The 15,757-nt window shown below is 46.2% G+C and overlaps 1 protein-coding gene across 2 annotated transcripts in view; it reads right to left on the bottom strand.

The window, feature by feature from the left end:
- The window catches only part of RHPN2 (rhophilin, Rho GTPase binding protein 2), a 74,895-nt gene that overhangs the window by 36,616 nt on the left and 22,522 nt on the right, over window positions 1-15,757 (bottom strand). The window contains exons 2-4 of one of the 2 annotated variants that reach the window (XM_011995243.1): window positions 11,678-11,806; window positions 6,728-6,803; window positions 172-249 (exon numbers count right to left, since the gene is read on the bottom strand). In XM_011995243.1, coding sequence (XP_011850633.1) covers window positions 172-249; window positions 6,728-6,803; window positions 11,678-11,806 — 283 coding nt within the window. The remainder of the gene's footprint in view (window positions 1-171; window positions 250-6,727; window positions 6,804-11,677; window positions 11,807-15,757) is intronic. The other variant, XM_011995244.1, reaches the window with a different exon arrangement.

Here is a 15,757-nt window from a genome sequence, read left to right as displayed (position 1 = left end):
GGCCCTTTCTACGGTTTTCTTATACAGCAAGTGGCATGGGTGATCCAGCACCCCCCAAACCATCACCTCCATCCGCCCGCAATTCTGTTAAGACCACAAGCATGCAATTATGAGGTACCCTAAAGACTCAGAAAAGCCACCCTCCCCTCTCTACTGCACACAAAAACTTACTTGTCTCAGATCCATAAGATCTGCAATTTCATCTTCATACAAATAGCCATCTTCACTGTAATGTTCCAGGATAAAATCCTTTAAGAAAAATGAGGTCAGATACTATAAAATGTGATTGAAAACCATATATGTGCATAACAGTAATACGTCAATTGTGAACCCATTTTTAAAAAGGCTGAATAAAGAAAAACTTATAGGAGACAGAACACTATAGTGATTTTCAAAGTGGGGGCATTTGTTTTCTTAATTTTATGTAGTGTTTTTGGTCGCCCAGGCTGGAGTACAGTGGCACAATCTCGGCTCACTGCAACCTCCGCCTCCCAGGTTCATGCAATTCTCCTGCCTCAGCCTCCTGAGTAGCTGGGATTACAGGCACCTGCCACAACGCCCAGCTAACTGTTGTATTTTTAGTAGAGACAGAGTTTCACCATGTTGGCCAGGCTGGTCTCAAACTTCTGACCTCAGGTGATCCATCCACCTTGGCCTCCCAAAGTGCTGGGATTACAGGCGTCAGCCACCGCGCCAGGCCATAGATTTTTTTTTAATTTTTTAATTTTTTTTTTTTTTAACCAGGGTTTTACTCCTGTTGCCCAGGCTCCACCTCCCAGGCTCAAGCAATTCTCGTGCTTCAGCCTCCCAAGTAGCTGGGATTATGGGCATGCACCACCACGCCCAGCTAATTTTTGGTAGAGACAGGGTTTCACCACATTGCCCAGGCTGGTCTTGAACTCCTGGGCTCAAGCAATCCATCTGCCTCAGCCTCCCAAAGTGCTAGGATTACAGGTGTGAGCCACTGCACTCCACGCCAATGTTTTTAAATGTTGTGTTGCTTCAGTAAAAACAAAGAGTTGAAGTTAATTTTTTGCTTAAAAATGTCTTTGTGCCCTCGCACCGTGGCTCCCATCTGTAATCCCAGCACTTTGGGAAGACCAGGCAGGTAAATCACTTGAGCCCAGGAGTTCAAGACCAGCCTGTGACCTATACATTCGACTATACTGCAAACACCGCAGATATTCAGGGCCTCACACTTGCAATTCCGGGCCTCCCTCAGGACCTAGACAAGTTTCCCAGCACAGACCCTGAGGGTAGGATTGTCATAACAGTCCCCAGACATGGGTTTCTTTTGCCAAGAAGACCCTTAACCATGTTATAAAGGCATTTTATTTTATTTTATCTTTGAGGCAGGATCTCACTTTGTCACCTAGGCCAGAGTGCAGCGGCGCGATCTCGGCTCACTGCAGCCTCGACTTCTCCGGGCTCAAGCAGCCGTCCTACTTCAGCCTCCCAAGTAGCTGAGACCACAGGCATGTGCCAGCACACCCAGCTAATTTCATTTTTGTATTTTTTAATAGAGATGGGGTTTTGCCCTGTCGCCCCGGCCCCTACAAGTGCTGGCTCCCCCAAGCTGCAAGAAAGGTGATCACGTAGATTGCTCAATTACGTCTTCCCAATGACTGTGAGTAACCTCTTTACACAACTTCTACATTAAAGCTCCTCCTGTTTTTGTGTTTTCAATGCACAGACACACAAACAGACAAACATTTGTCCTACAAAAATGGATTTGTACTAAATATACAACTCCGCTGTGCCTTTTTGTTTTTTTAAGAGATGAGGGTCTCACTCTGTTGCCCAGGGTGGAGTGCAATGGTGCAATCATAGCCACTGCAGCCTCGAACTCCTGGGTTCAAGTCATCCTCCCACTTCAGCTTCTCCAGTAGATGGGACTACAGCTGTGCGCCACCACACTCAGTTAATACTGTTATTTTTCATAAAGACAGAGTCTTCCTATGTGGCCTAGGACGGTCTCGGACTCCTGGCCTCAAGTGATCCTCCCACCTCAGCTTCTCAAAGTGTTGGGATCACAGGCATGAGCCACCACACCCAGCTGACTATGCTTCTATTCTTTAAACATGGCCATGGGCTGGGTATGGTGGCTCATGCCTGTAATCCCAGCACTTTGGGAAGCTGAGGCAGGTAGATCACTTGAGGTCAGGAGTTCCAGACCAGCTTGGCCAACATGGTGAAACTCCGTCTCTATTAAATTTTTTTTTAAATTTTTTAAATTAAAAAAAAAAATAGTTGAGCATGGTAGTTAAAAGGGGTCAGGTGTAGTGACTCATGCCTGTGATCACAGCGCTTTGGGAGGCCAAGGTGGGAGAATCACTTGAGACCAGGAGTTTGAGAACAGCCTGGACAACATAGTGAAACCCCATCTCTACAAATAATAAAAAATTAGCCAGGCGTGGTGATGCACACCTGTAGTCCCAGCTGCTCAGGAGGATCACTTGAGCCCAGGAGGTTGAGGCTGCAGTGAGCCATGATCATGTCACTGCACTCCAATCTTATGTTCACCTCATAAAAGTCAAAGAGGATTTTGATTCACTTATATATATATTCCTGGATTTGAAAGTAAACTAGGCTAGACTAACATACTTAGTGGGATAAAAAAAAGAATTGTCTAACTGGCCAGGCAAAGTGGCACACGCCTGTAATCTCAGCGCTTTGGGAAGCCGAGGCAGGTGGATCACCTGAGGTCAGGAGTTCAAGACCAGCCTGGCCAACATGGTGAAACCCCCGTCTCTACTAAAAATACAAAAATTAGCCAGGCATGCTGGCAGGTGCCTGTAATCCCAGCTACTCCGGAGGCTGCTGCAGGAGAATCACTTGATCCCAGGAGGCGGAGGTTGCAGTGAGCTGAGATTGAGCCACTGCACTCCAGCTTGGATGACAGAGCGAAACTTCGTCTCAAAAACAAAAACAAAACAAAACAAAACAAAAATCCTAACTGAAACCCACTGTAAACATTAGGGACAAAATGAGAATTTCCACCATCACTGTTATTACTTAGCCTAATTCCAAACATTCTCTAGCCCACACATTAAGAAAAATAAGAGACATAAAATATTAGAAAGGAACAATCAAAATAATTTTTTGCAACATAACAGCATGTTTATAAAACCCAACAGCATCAACTGAAACATTACGAAATTAATAAGAATTCAATAAAGTGGCAAAGAAGTTAACATATAAAAGTCAATAGTAAAAAAGAAAAGTCAATATTCTTCCTTTCTTATACATGCAATAACCAATTAGAAAAACTCAACAGACAGTCAGGTGCGGTGGCTCACATCTGTAATCCCAGCAGTTTTCAAGGCTGAGGCTGGCGGAACATTTGAGGTCAGGAGTTTGAGACCAGTCTGGTCAACATGGTGAAACCCTGTCTCTACTAAAAATACAAAAAATTAGATGGGTATGGTGGCTGGTGCCTGTAATCCCAGCGACCCAGGAGGCTAAGGCAGGAGAATCACTTGGACCTGGGGGACAGAGGTTGCAGTGAGCCAAGATTGCACCACTGCACTCTAGCCTGGGCGACACAATGAGACTGTCTAAGAAAAAAAAAAAAAAAAACCCTAACAGAAACAATACCTTTCACAATAGCAACAAAAGTACATTTCTAGGGATAAAATTAATATAATTAAGCAGAAAACTATTAAACTTTACTGAAGGACAGATGTTATTTCATTTTCTTTCACTAATTTGAAAAATCTTTTTTTTTCTTTTTTTTTTTTTTTGAGACAAGGTATTATTCTGTTTTCCAGGATGGAGTGCAGGGGCTCAATCATAGCTGACTGCAGCCTCGACCTCTTGGGGCTCAAGCAGTTCCCCCACCTCAGCCTACCCGGTAGCTGGGACTAAAGGTGTGAGCCACTGCGCCTGGCCCTATTTCTTTAAAATAAAACAAAATCGGCCGGGTGCAATGGTTCATGCCTGTAATCCCAACATTTTGGGAAGCCGAGGCGGGTGGATCAGTTGACGTCAGAGGAGTTTGAGACCAGCCTGGCCAACATAGTGAAACCCTGTCTCTACTAAAAATATAAAAATTAGCTGGGCGTGGTGGTGGGTGCCTGTAGTCCCAGCTACTCAGGAAGCTGAAGCAGGAGAATCGCTTGAACCCGGGAGGCGGAGGTTGCAGTGAGCTAAGATTGCACCACTGCACTCTAGCCTGGGCGAGAGAGCGAGACTCCCTCTCTAAATAAATAAATAAATAAAATAAAATAAAACAAAATCACACTGTGAAGCTTCACTGATTATAAAATATCACACAGACACCCAGGTCAGATTTGAAATGGAATTGCCCTAATTCAGTCTGCTGAACCACTTCTGCAGTACCTGTGTTTCTCTCAAGTATGAAAGAGAAAAAATACAACAGAGAGTCCCTCAAACGTTCTCATTTTCATATGATTGACATTTGTAGAGACTCTTTTAGGCTAAAATGACATGGTTGGAAGCCTGTGCCGAATGGCAGCTGGCCATGGCCACAACATGTGAATATTTTCATTTGCTTTAATGTGGAATTCAGCACATGACCCAATTGAATCCTTAAAATGCCTATAAAATTCCTAAGTTTCTCCAAGAGACTCTTCCTTTAAAATGCTTGCATTCTTGGCCGGATGCAGTGGCTCACGCCTGTAATCCCAGCATCTTAGGAGGCTGAGGTGGGTGGATCATCTGAGGTCAGGAGTTCAAGACCAGCCTGGCCAACATGGTGAAACCCGTATCTCTACTAGTAAAAATTAGCTGGGTATGGTGGCACATGCTTGTAATCCCAGCTACTTGGGAGGCTCAAGCAGGAGAATCGCTTGAACCTAAGAGGCGGAGGTTGCAGTGAGCTGAGATCGCACCATTGGACTCCAGCTTGGGGAACAAGAGTGAAACTCCATCTCAAAAAAAAAGCTCATTCTTGTAGTCCAGCATCAAGCAACAGACAAATTAAATCGTAAAGAAACTTCTACAATAGCAGCAACAGACATTTCCAGACACGTGGATTGTTTTGAGTCCCACAGACCAGTGGCAAGTCACATCTATTTTTGTGCAAACTTGGGCCACCCTGCACCTCATCCCCTTTCTCCTCCTTGATGGAATTTGGAGGCGACTGGTTAAAAGCTCAAACTGATGGAGCTGAAGAGAGAAGGAAGAGGAGCGTAATCCAGGCACAGGATGGTCTCCCGGCCCCAGCCTGGCGGCACGGTCTCTCCTGTGTTCTCCATTGAAGCACCTCTTCCACTTCCCACTTGAATCCCCCATGGACCCAAGTGCCCCGCAGGCAGGGCTGTGGCCTCCGGCACCCAACACAGTGCCAGACACAGGTGGGCTTATGAGGATCTGCCAAACAGGAGAGGAGTCCAGATACCCAGGAATGTGGCAGGGGGGCACACAAGCAAAGACTCTGGTTATTCAAATATTTAAGGGGAATGAATTGACATCTTTGCTTTCCTTTGAAATTGCATCATAAATAAGACAGACTGATGATATTAGCCATTACCTTCATTTTCTTTTTCTGTTTGTTTTTTGAGACGCAATTTCACTGTTGCCCAGGCTGGAGTGCAGTGGCACAATCTCAGCTCACTGCATCTCTGCCTCCTGAGTTCAAGTGATTCTTTCGTGCCTCAGCGTCCCGAGTAACTGGGATTACAGGCATAGGCCACTATGCCCAGCTAAGTTTTTTTTTTTTTTTTTGAGACGGAGTCTTGCTCTGTCGCCCAGGCTAGAGTGCAGTGGTATGATCTCGGCTCACTGCAGACTCCATCTCCCGGGTTCAAGCGATTCTCCTGCCTCAGCCTCCCAAGTAGCTGGGATTACAGACGCCCACCACCGTGCCCGGCTAATTTTTGTATTTTTTATTAGAGACGGGGTTTCACCATCTTGGCCAGGCTGGTCTCAAACTCCTGACCTCATGATCCACCCGCCTCGGCCTCCCAGAGTGCTGGGATTACAGGCATGAGCCACCGCACCCGGCCTAGCCATTACTTTCAATGGCAAAAACTGCAATTACCTTTGAACCAACCTAACAGACACAAAAATGCACAGATGGACAAATATGTGAGGAAGCAATGCTGGCAGTATGTTCCTGGAGGAAGTGAGTACACAGGAGTTTGCTATAAAATTCTTAGAATTTTTTGAAAAGTTTGGAAACTTTCATAATAAAATGTTAGAGAAAAAAACTTTAGCTATTCTTCCAAAAACGTAACCTAAACTGGTTACATGATTTAAGAAAAAAAGATACTATTAATAAAAGAGGATATAAGTTTTAAATTTCAAAGCATATCCACTACAGACCCTCTTTGACTTGGCCTCTTGGGGAAGGCCGGCCTGGGTTTCCAACCTGCCTTGTCTAAGACCCAGGAGGAGCTTCAGAAGTCATTAAAGGCCACAACAAAAATCTGGCAGGAATAAACGCACAAATTATGTATGCAGCTGGCTGAGAAGGGCCTCAGGGTCACTCTGTAGATATCAACTGACCCTGCCTGTTGAGCCTAAGGCCATTGCAAGAGATACATATTCTCTATCTCCTTTTTTTTTCTTTTTTTTTTTTTTTTGGTTGCCCAGGCTGGAGTGCAGTGGTATGATCACAACTCACTGAGGCCTCCAACTCCTGGGCTCAAGTGATCCTCTTGCCTCAGCCTCCCAAGTAACTGGGACTACAGGCATGCGCCACTGCAAATGGTCTATTTCCATTTTAAACACTGAGTCGGGTGCCCATGGCTTTGAGATTTACCTTGAGGACAACTGAAAAGTCGACGTCTTTCGTTTCCTTCAGGCCAAGAGGAATCAGAGGAATCGTAAATGCCTCCCTATGAGGAACACAACAAGGTATGTATGAACACCCCAAACCAGACCCCTGGGTATCCCACGGCCTTGTCCCCAGCAGCCCAGCTCAGGTGTGCGCCCTCTCCTTGCCCCATCCAGTACGCACCTAGCTGACGGGCTCATTTTCCATAAGGATGACTCTGGTCATGCCCCACTCTCTGCTCTAAAACTGACCCCAGCTCCCTAAGACTGCTGGACCACCCCGCCTAACACATCATGCCCCTGGTATCTTGACACTGATTTATCTTCCACTCTCAACACCTCAATGCTTCTTTTTTTTTTTTTTTTTTTTTTGAGATGGCATTTTGCTCTTGTTGTCCAGGCTGGAGTGCAATGGCGCAATCTCAGCTCACTGCAACCTCCTCCTCCTGGGTTCAAGGAATTCTCTTGCCTCAGCCCCCCGAGTAGCTGGGATGACAGGCACGCGACACCACACCCGGCTAATTTTTGTCTATTTTTTTAGTAGTGATGGGGTTTCGCCATGTTGGCCAGGCTGGTCTCAAACTCCTGATCTCAAGTGATCTGCCCACCTCAGCCTCTCAATGTGCTGGAATGACAGGCACGAGCCTCTGCGTCCAGCCCAGTCGCAGTGCTTCTTTGAGGCAGCTGTGCTGAGAGTCTATCCTGTGCCAGGTTCTGTGCCCGGTGCACTTGCTGCTCCCACCTGGGTGTACCACCCTGCTGCCCTGTGCCTCCTTTGTCAGCTCCTCACCCCCTCCTCCTCTGCTCCCCTCAGGAGCCCCATCCAACAGAGTGCACCTGCCTCCCAGCCCAGGACCAGACACCCTCCACCTCCTCTTCCCCAGCTGACCACTCAGTAACCACAGGTCACCCGGGGAGTGCTCCGTGAGCCTGCATTCCTAGGGGCAGGGCCAGCAGGAAGTGAAGGGAGCTCAGGCTGTGTTTTGCAAACAGGGATTTAGCTCCCTGACCTGTAACAGGAGACCTCCTAGGGCTGCTCAGCCCAGCCCCACAAGAAGGCCAGAAAGGCTGGGCAGGGCGAGGGGACAATGCAGCTGTAAGCTGAACCTCTCTCTGCGGCACAGCTGTGCTACAGCAGGTGAGACCCATCCCAGAGGCATGGAAAGTCGGATCCTGCTGAAGGCTCCTCCAGGCTATGCAGGGCGGGAAGCCAGGTTTGCGGCTGTCCAGGCAACAAGAGGAGGAGTAAGCGTCCTGAGCCGAGCTCCAGGACACCCCAGCCCCAATGTGGCACTGACAGCACCCTCTAGGTGACCTCAGGCCTCCCTGAGTTTTTCATCTGCACCATAAGGTTCTTTCTTTCCCGCCTACCTCCTAGAAGACTGTAAAGATCAACCGTGATAAGAAAGAAACAATCTACTTTGAAAACAGAATAGTGCAGGCTGGGTGTGGTGGCTCACACCTATAATCCCATCACTTTGGGAGGCTGAAGTGGACAGATCACCTGAGGTCAGGAGTTCGAGACCAGCCTGGCCAATACGGTAAAACCCCGTCTCTACTAAAAATACAAAAACTACCTGGGCATGGTAGTGTGCACCTGTAATCCCAGCTACTCAGGAGGCTGAGGCAGGAGAATCGCTTCAACCGGGAGGTGGAGGTAGCAGTGAGCCAAGATCACACCACTGCACTCTAGGCCTGGGTGACAGAGCAAGACTCCATCTCAGAAAGAAAAAAAAAAGATCAACCATGCAAAGAAAGAAACAATCTACTTTGAGAACAGAAGAGCGCAGGACCCAAATGCATGGTGTCGTGTTGAATCTGCACAGTTCTCCCTCTTCCCAATGACACAAGGCAGTGATTGACCACTCTAGAGCCCAGGGACCACCCCAGGGGCCTTCGGTTCACTCTGTGGGAAGCCCTGTGTTGCATGTCCCTGCTCTTTGGCACAGCAAATGCGAGTGTGGAACGGCCAACATTTATTACCAAAGCTTGGACCCATCTTGCCTCCTCCAGAACTTGAACCTTTTGGACAAAACACTAGAAGTGAACACCACAGCATAGGCTGGGAGAACCTTCCATTAGCTGTCATATTGACTGGGCATTCAAAACTGCACAGGAGGCCAGGTGTGGTGGCTCATCTTCACCAGTTCCACCCCTTTGGCTCTGTGTTTGCAGGACCATCTCGTGGACACCGGCCTGTTTCCTGAGAAGCCGAGGAATGGTGTGCTGGGGGACAGCAGAGACAAGGAGCCCATGGCCCTGCATGGCACAGTCTATCAGGGGAGCAGTTCCACCTGCATCCTCCAGGAGACCTCCCTGTGATGCTGACTCAGGACGCTGCTTCTGTCAAGACCAGCCTGGCCAACATGGTGAAACCCCGTCTCTACTAAAAATACAAAAAATTAGCTGGGCAAGTTGGCACGTGCCTGTAGTCCCAGCTACTCAAGAGGCTGAGGCAGGAGAATCGCTTGAACCTGGGAGGCAAGGTTGTGGTGAGCTGAGATCGTGCCACTACACTCCAGCCTGGGTGACAGAGAGAGACTCCATTTCAAAAAAATAATAAAACGGGGCCGGGCACAGTGGCTCACGCCTGTAATCCCAGCACTTTGGGAAGCCGAGACAGGTGGATCACGAGGTCAGGAGTTCAAGACCAGCCTGGCTAACATGGTGAAACCCCATCGCTACTAAAAATACAAAAAATTAGCTAGGCGTGGTGGCATGTGCCTGTAGTCCCAGCTACTCAGGAGGCTGAGGCAGGAGAATCGCTTGAACCTGGGAGGCAGAGGTTACAGTAAGCTGAGATCCCGCCACTGCACTCCAGCCTGAGCAACAAAGCAAGACTCTGTCTCAAAAAAAATAAATAGAAATAAAAAAATATAAAACAAACAAACAATAAAAACTGTATAGAAGCCCACAGGTAAGCCAGGCATGGGGCGTCACAAAGGGAAGAGCCAGCGAGGTTTCACACACTGATGCTTCCCCTCCAGCTCGGAAACCACCCTGGTGCCCCGCGGAGGACCAGCACCAGGAAACACACATTCCATAGGGGACTCAAGGTTCCCAAATCCAGGGAGCTATTTTCCGACTGAGTTTCCCCTGGGGCCTACCTACTTTTTGAGCAGTCTCATGCCCGCAATGAAAAGGCACGTAAACCCTTCTCTGAACTGTCTCAAAGTTATTTCTCCTTAAAAAGAAGCATTTCACTTAGCATTTTGTTTTTTGTGTTTTGAGACAGGACTTCTTTCTGTTGCCCTTACTGCAGTCTCGACCTCCCTGGCTCAAGTGATCTTCCCACCTCAGCCTTCTGAGTAGCTGGGACTACAGGTGTGCACCACCACGCCTGGCTAATTTTCCTATTTTTTGTAGAGATGGGGTTTCACTATGTTGCCCAGGCTAGTCTCGAACTCCTGAGCTCAAGCGATCCCCCACCTCAGCCTCCTGAAGAGCTGGGATTACAGGCATGAGGCAAGAGGGGCACTTACTTCATAGTTGGATCTCCATTTTTGGAGATGTATTGCAATTCTGAGGGATGGTGGTGTTGGCTTTCATCTTGAGGAAATCGATTCTAAAATTGAGTTATGGAGAATGATACGATAGAGTGCCTTCAAAATTGGCCTAGGGGCCAGGCGCAGTGGCTCACATCTGTAATTCTAGCACTTAGGGAGGCCAAGGTGAGCAGATTACTTGAGACCAGGAGTTCAAGACCAGCCTGGTCAACATGATGAAACCCTGTCTTTCTTTAAAAAAATGCAAAAATTAGCCAAGTGTGATGGTGCACGCCTGTAATCCCAGCTACCCAGATGGCTGAGGCACAAGAATCGCTTGAACCTACGAGGTAGAGATTGCAGTGAGCTGAGATCATGCCACTGCACTCCAACCCGGGTGAGAGAGGGAGACTCTGTGTCCAAAAAAAAAAAAAAAAAAGGAAATACAACCTTAAAAGGAGACTGGTATATTACTTTGTTTTAATATGGATTTTTCTGTTTCAGTTTGTCACCTCCAGCTAGGAAATGGACTACAGTCCAACGTAAGTATAGTGCACAGGATCTCTGTGTGTGCATAGTGGTTTCCCCTTACAGGGTCGATTTTGGCCTTAATCCCAAAAAGTATTTGTATATACTTTTTGTTCCTTGGCAAATAAATGAGGAAATAATTAGCCAACATTGGAAAGGTATTGTCCTAACAATGTCCCTTTAATGTTTCTTAGGAAAATTATGGTGACCCACTAAAATATCCTTGCTCAATGTCTGTTCAGGTGAATTTAATAACATATCTTGTTAATGTTTGCCTGTCTATGAAATGTGACTATGCGGAATTACTGAAAATTAACTATAAAATCAAAGGCATTTAACTTTTAAACTTATCTTGGTTCATCACGTATATTTATACTAGATTTTAAACTGTCTTCATTTTTTGTTTGTTTGTTTGTTCTGAGACACAGTCTCGCTCTGTCAGCCAGGCCAGAGTTGCAGTGGTGTGATCTCAGCTACTGAAACTTCTGACTCCCGGGTTCAAGCAATTCTGCCTCAGCCTCTGAGAAGCCAGGATTATAGGCGTGCACCACCACGTCCGGCTATTTTTTTTATTTTTAGTAGAGACAGGGTTCCACCATGTTGGCCAGGCTGGTCTCGAACTCCTGACCTCAGGTGATCTACCCGCCTTGGCCTCCCAAAGTGTTGGGATTACAGGAGTGAGCCACCGTGCCTGGCCTCACAAATGCCTTTTTGTCCAACACTGCAGGTATGTTCCAACAAATAGACTCATCCCTTCCAGTCTAGCACCTTGCTCAACCCCAAACCTGATCGTTCTCTCACTTCTCAAAGTGGGGGCTGCCACACCTAGTCTAGAACCCTATCTGGCCTCTTTGTGCAGCACCCTGGATGTACACAGAATCTCCGGCTCAGAGGCTTCTGGAAGGTGTGCTGCTCCCACTTACTCTGTGTTCTGATAGACGCCCACCGAGATGTTCAGCCCCTCCAGCTCTTCCTTGAGCATCTGCAGGTCTGAGTTGACGAAGCTCAGCTCCAGCCGCACTTGTTCCCGCACCTTTGGGTTCGTGGCCACTCTGTTCAAACAGAAGAGGGAGAGAAGTGCCCTCAGCCAGGTATCCCAGCTTCTGGGTGAGCAGACCCAATCCCCAGTCCCTGCAGGGAGGATCATGGCACAGCTTGCAGAGGAGGGTCAGGAGTGTCGGGTAAGGTATCCCAGGGACACAAGGCGCCTGCCCAGCTTGCAGCACACCTGCCAGTACCTGGAGCTGGGGACACAGGCAATGACTCTGTGAGCTGCAGACACGAACTCTATGACATCCTGCAAAAAATCAGCCTTGAAAAGAGAAAACAAAACTGCTCCCAGCCATGCCCTAAAACACCATAAGATATCCACTTGAAAAGAAATGAATGATTCCTTTTGGTAGGAGAAATCAAAATAAATAAATATAAAATTTGTTTTAAAAAAAGAAAGAAATGGATAATTAGCTGGGCATGGTGGTGCATGCCTGTAGTCCCAGGCTGGAGGATTGCTTGAGCCCAGGAGGTTAATACTGCAGGGGGCTGTGATCATGCCACCGCACTCCAGCCTGGGTGACAGGGCAAGACACTGTCTCTAAAAACTAAAATAAGATAAATGAAATAAAATATAAAAATATATACATATAAGATAGAAAGTAAAATAAAACAACTGAATGAGAGAATGAAGGGAGAAGTTATGCTTCCCAATTCATTCTATGAGACTAGTATTAGCAACCCAAACCTAGAAACATATAAATAGGATTATACTCCATAACCAAGTGGGATTTATCCCAGGAATGCAAGGTTGGTTTAACATCTGAAAATCAATCAATATATTATATTAACAGCATAAAGGACAAAACACATGGTGACTTCAACAGATACTGAAAAAACTATGTCACAAAATCCATCCCAGATTCATAATAAAAATTCTCAATGAAGTAGGAATACAAAAGAATTCATGAAATCTGATAAAAGATAGCTACAAAACCCCACAGTTAACATCACACTTAGTGGTGAATGACTGCTTTTCTCTTCTCATCAGGAACAAGGCAAAGATGCCTGCTTTTGCTATTTCTAATCAATGAGGCAAACAAAGAAATTAAAGGCATCCAGATTAGAAAGGAAGAAATAAAACTGTCTTTATTCACAGATGGTATTATCTTATATATAGAAAATCCTAATGCATCCATAAAACAAATATTAGTACTAATAAATTTAGCAAGGTCACAGGGTATAATCAATATACAAATATCAATTCTTTTATTTTTTTCTCTAGACAAGGTCTCACTCTGTCACCTAGGCTGGAATGCAATGTCACCATTATGGCTTACTGTAGCCTCAACCTCCCAGGCTGAAGCCATCCTCCAGCCTCAGTCTCCCAAGCAGCTGGGCCTACAGGTGCACGCCACCATGCTGGCTAATTTTTGTATTTTTTTGTAGAGATGGAGTCTCACTATGTTGCCCAGGCTGGTCCAGAAATCCTAGGTTCAAGCAATCTTTCTGCCTCAGCCTCCCAAAGTGCTGGGATTATAGGCATGAGCCACCATGCCTGGCCAAATCTATTTCTATATACTAGCAATGAACAATCTTGAAATTGAGAAAACCATTCCATTCACAATAGCATCAAAAAGAATAGAATATTCAGGAATAAACAAAAGAATCACAAGACATGTAAACCGAAAACTACAAAACAATGCTGGAGATACAGTAAAAGAAGAGCTATTCCATGTTATAGGAAGGCTCATTACTGTCAACATGTCAAGCCTCCTTGGTTGGTACATTCATTCATTGCAACCTCAGTCAAAATCCCACTAACCTTTTTAATAGAAATCGACCAGCTGATCCTAAAATTCATACGGAAATGCAAAAAAAAAAAAAAAAAAAAAAAAAAACCTACAATAGGCAAAACAATTTTGAAAAATAAGAACAGAGTTGGAAGACTTATATTGATTTTAAAATTTACTAAGAAGCTGGGCTGGGCATGGTGGCTCATATCTGTATTCCTAGCACTTCGGGAGGCTGAGGTGGGTAGATCACCTGAGGTCAGGAGTTCAAGACCAGCCTGGCCAACATGGTGAAACCCTATCTCTACTAAAAACACAAAAAATTAGACAGGCGTGGTGGCGGGCGCCTGTAATCCCAGCTACTTGGGAGCCTGAGGCAAGAGAATCACTTGAACCCAGGAGGCGGAGATTGCAGTGAGCCAAGATCGCACCACTGCACTCTAGCCTGGGCAACAAGAGCAAAACTGCATCTCAAAAAAAAAATAAAAAATAGCCGGGCACAGTGGCTCAAGCCTGTAATCCCAGCACTTTGGGAGGCCAACACGGGCAGATCACGAGGTCAGGAGATCAAGACCATCCTGGCTAACACAGTGAAACCCCATCTCTACTAAAAAATACAAAAAACTAGCCAGGCGAGGTGGTGGGCATCTGTAGTCCCAGCTACTCCGGAGGCTGAGGCAGGAGAATGGCATGAACCCGGGAGGCGGAGCTTACAGTGCGCTGAGATCTGGCCACTGCACTCCAGCCTGGGTGACAGAGCGAGACTCTGTCTCAAAAAAAAAAATTTTTTTAAATAAATAAATAAAAAATAAAAAATAAACTTACTAAGAAGCCATAGTCATCAAAATAGCGTGGTACCGACATAAAGATAGGCAATGAAACAGAATAAGAGTCCAGGAATAAATGTTTACATTTACATAAGTAAATCTTTATAATTGATTTTGAACGAAAGTGCCAAATCAATTCAATGTGGAAAAGATTATTGTTTCAACAAATAGTGCTAAAGCAGGTTGACATCCATAGGTACGTCAGGGTCCCTAAAACCACCCCCAAGTTCAATGTTAATCTAGGAGGACTTGCAAAAGCCATGGCTATGGTTTACTACAGCAAAAGACACAAAGCATAATGAGCAAAGGGAAAGGCACATAGGGTGAAATTGCGAGGAGGCCCGGCCCAGACTTCTAGGGGTCCTCTCTCTGTGGAATCCCACAGACCGTGCTTAACTCCTCCAGCAAGGAGTTGTGACAACACACGTAAAATGACATCTACCAGGGAAGCTCAGAGACTCCATGTCCAGGGTTTTTACTGGGGGTTGATAGCATAGGCACCTCTGCCCAGCATGCTCCAAAATTCTGGATGCCCAGAAGGAAAGCAAGTGGTTCCACATAAACCATACCATTTGTACAAACAGTTCAGGCACAGTGAGTCAATCTTATCAGTCTGGGAATGATGAGAACACTTCTAAAATCGAAGTTTCTAGACACCAGCCAAAGGCCAGTCTTACAAGCAGGGCTTTCTAAGGAGAGCAGTTCTGGGCCTGATAGGTGAACTCTTTTCTGCACAATAGGTAAGAATTAACCTAAATCTAAATGGCACACCATTTACAAACACTGTCCAAACAGGTTACAGACTGCAACAAGAGCTACACCTCTAAAACTTCTAGAAGAAAATATAGGACGCAATCTTCGTGACCTTAGGTTGGATAAAATATTCTTAGCTACACACGAAAAGGACAATCCATAAAAGAAGAAATCGGGGACAGGCACAGTGGTTTACGCCTGTAATCCCAGACCAGCCTAGCCAATATGGTGAAACCCCATCTCTACTAAAAATACAAACAAAAAATTAGCTGGGGGTGGTGGCAGGCACCTGTAGTCCCAGCTACTTGGGAGGCTGAGGCAGAAGAATCGCTTGAACCAAGGAGGCATAGGCTGCAGTGAGCCGAGATTGCATCACTGCACTCCAGCCTGGTGACAGAGCAAGACTCTGTCTCAAAAAAAAGAAAAAGAAAAAAGAAGGCCAGGGGCAGTGGCTCGCGCCTGTAATCCCAGCACTTTGGGAGGCCAAGACAGGTGGATCACCTGAGGTTGGGAGTTCGAGACCAGCCTGACCAACATGGGGAAACTCCATCTCTACCAAAAATACAAAATTAACTGGGTATGGTGGTGCGTGCCTATAATCCCAGATATTCGGGAGGCAGAGGCAGAAGAATCGCCTGAA

The sequence above is a fragment of the Mandrillus leucophaeus genome, unplaced genomic scaffold (genome assembly GCF_000951045.1).
Source record: "Mandrillus leucophaeus isolate KB7577 unplaced genomic scaffold, Mleu.le_1.0 Scaffold48, whole genome shotgun sequence".
NCBI lineage: Eukaryota > Metazoa > Chordata > Mammalia > Primates > Cercopithecidae > Mandrillus > Mandrillus leucophaeus.
Note: the sequence above shows the minus strand (reverse complement) of the source record. Positions and strands in the feature narration are given on the sequence as shown.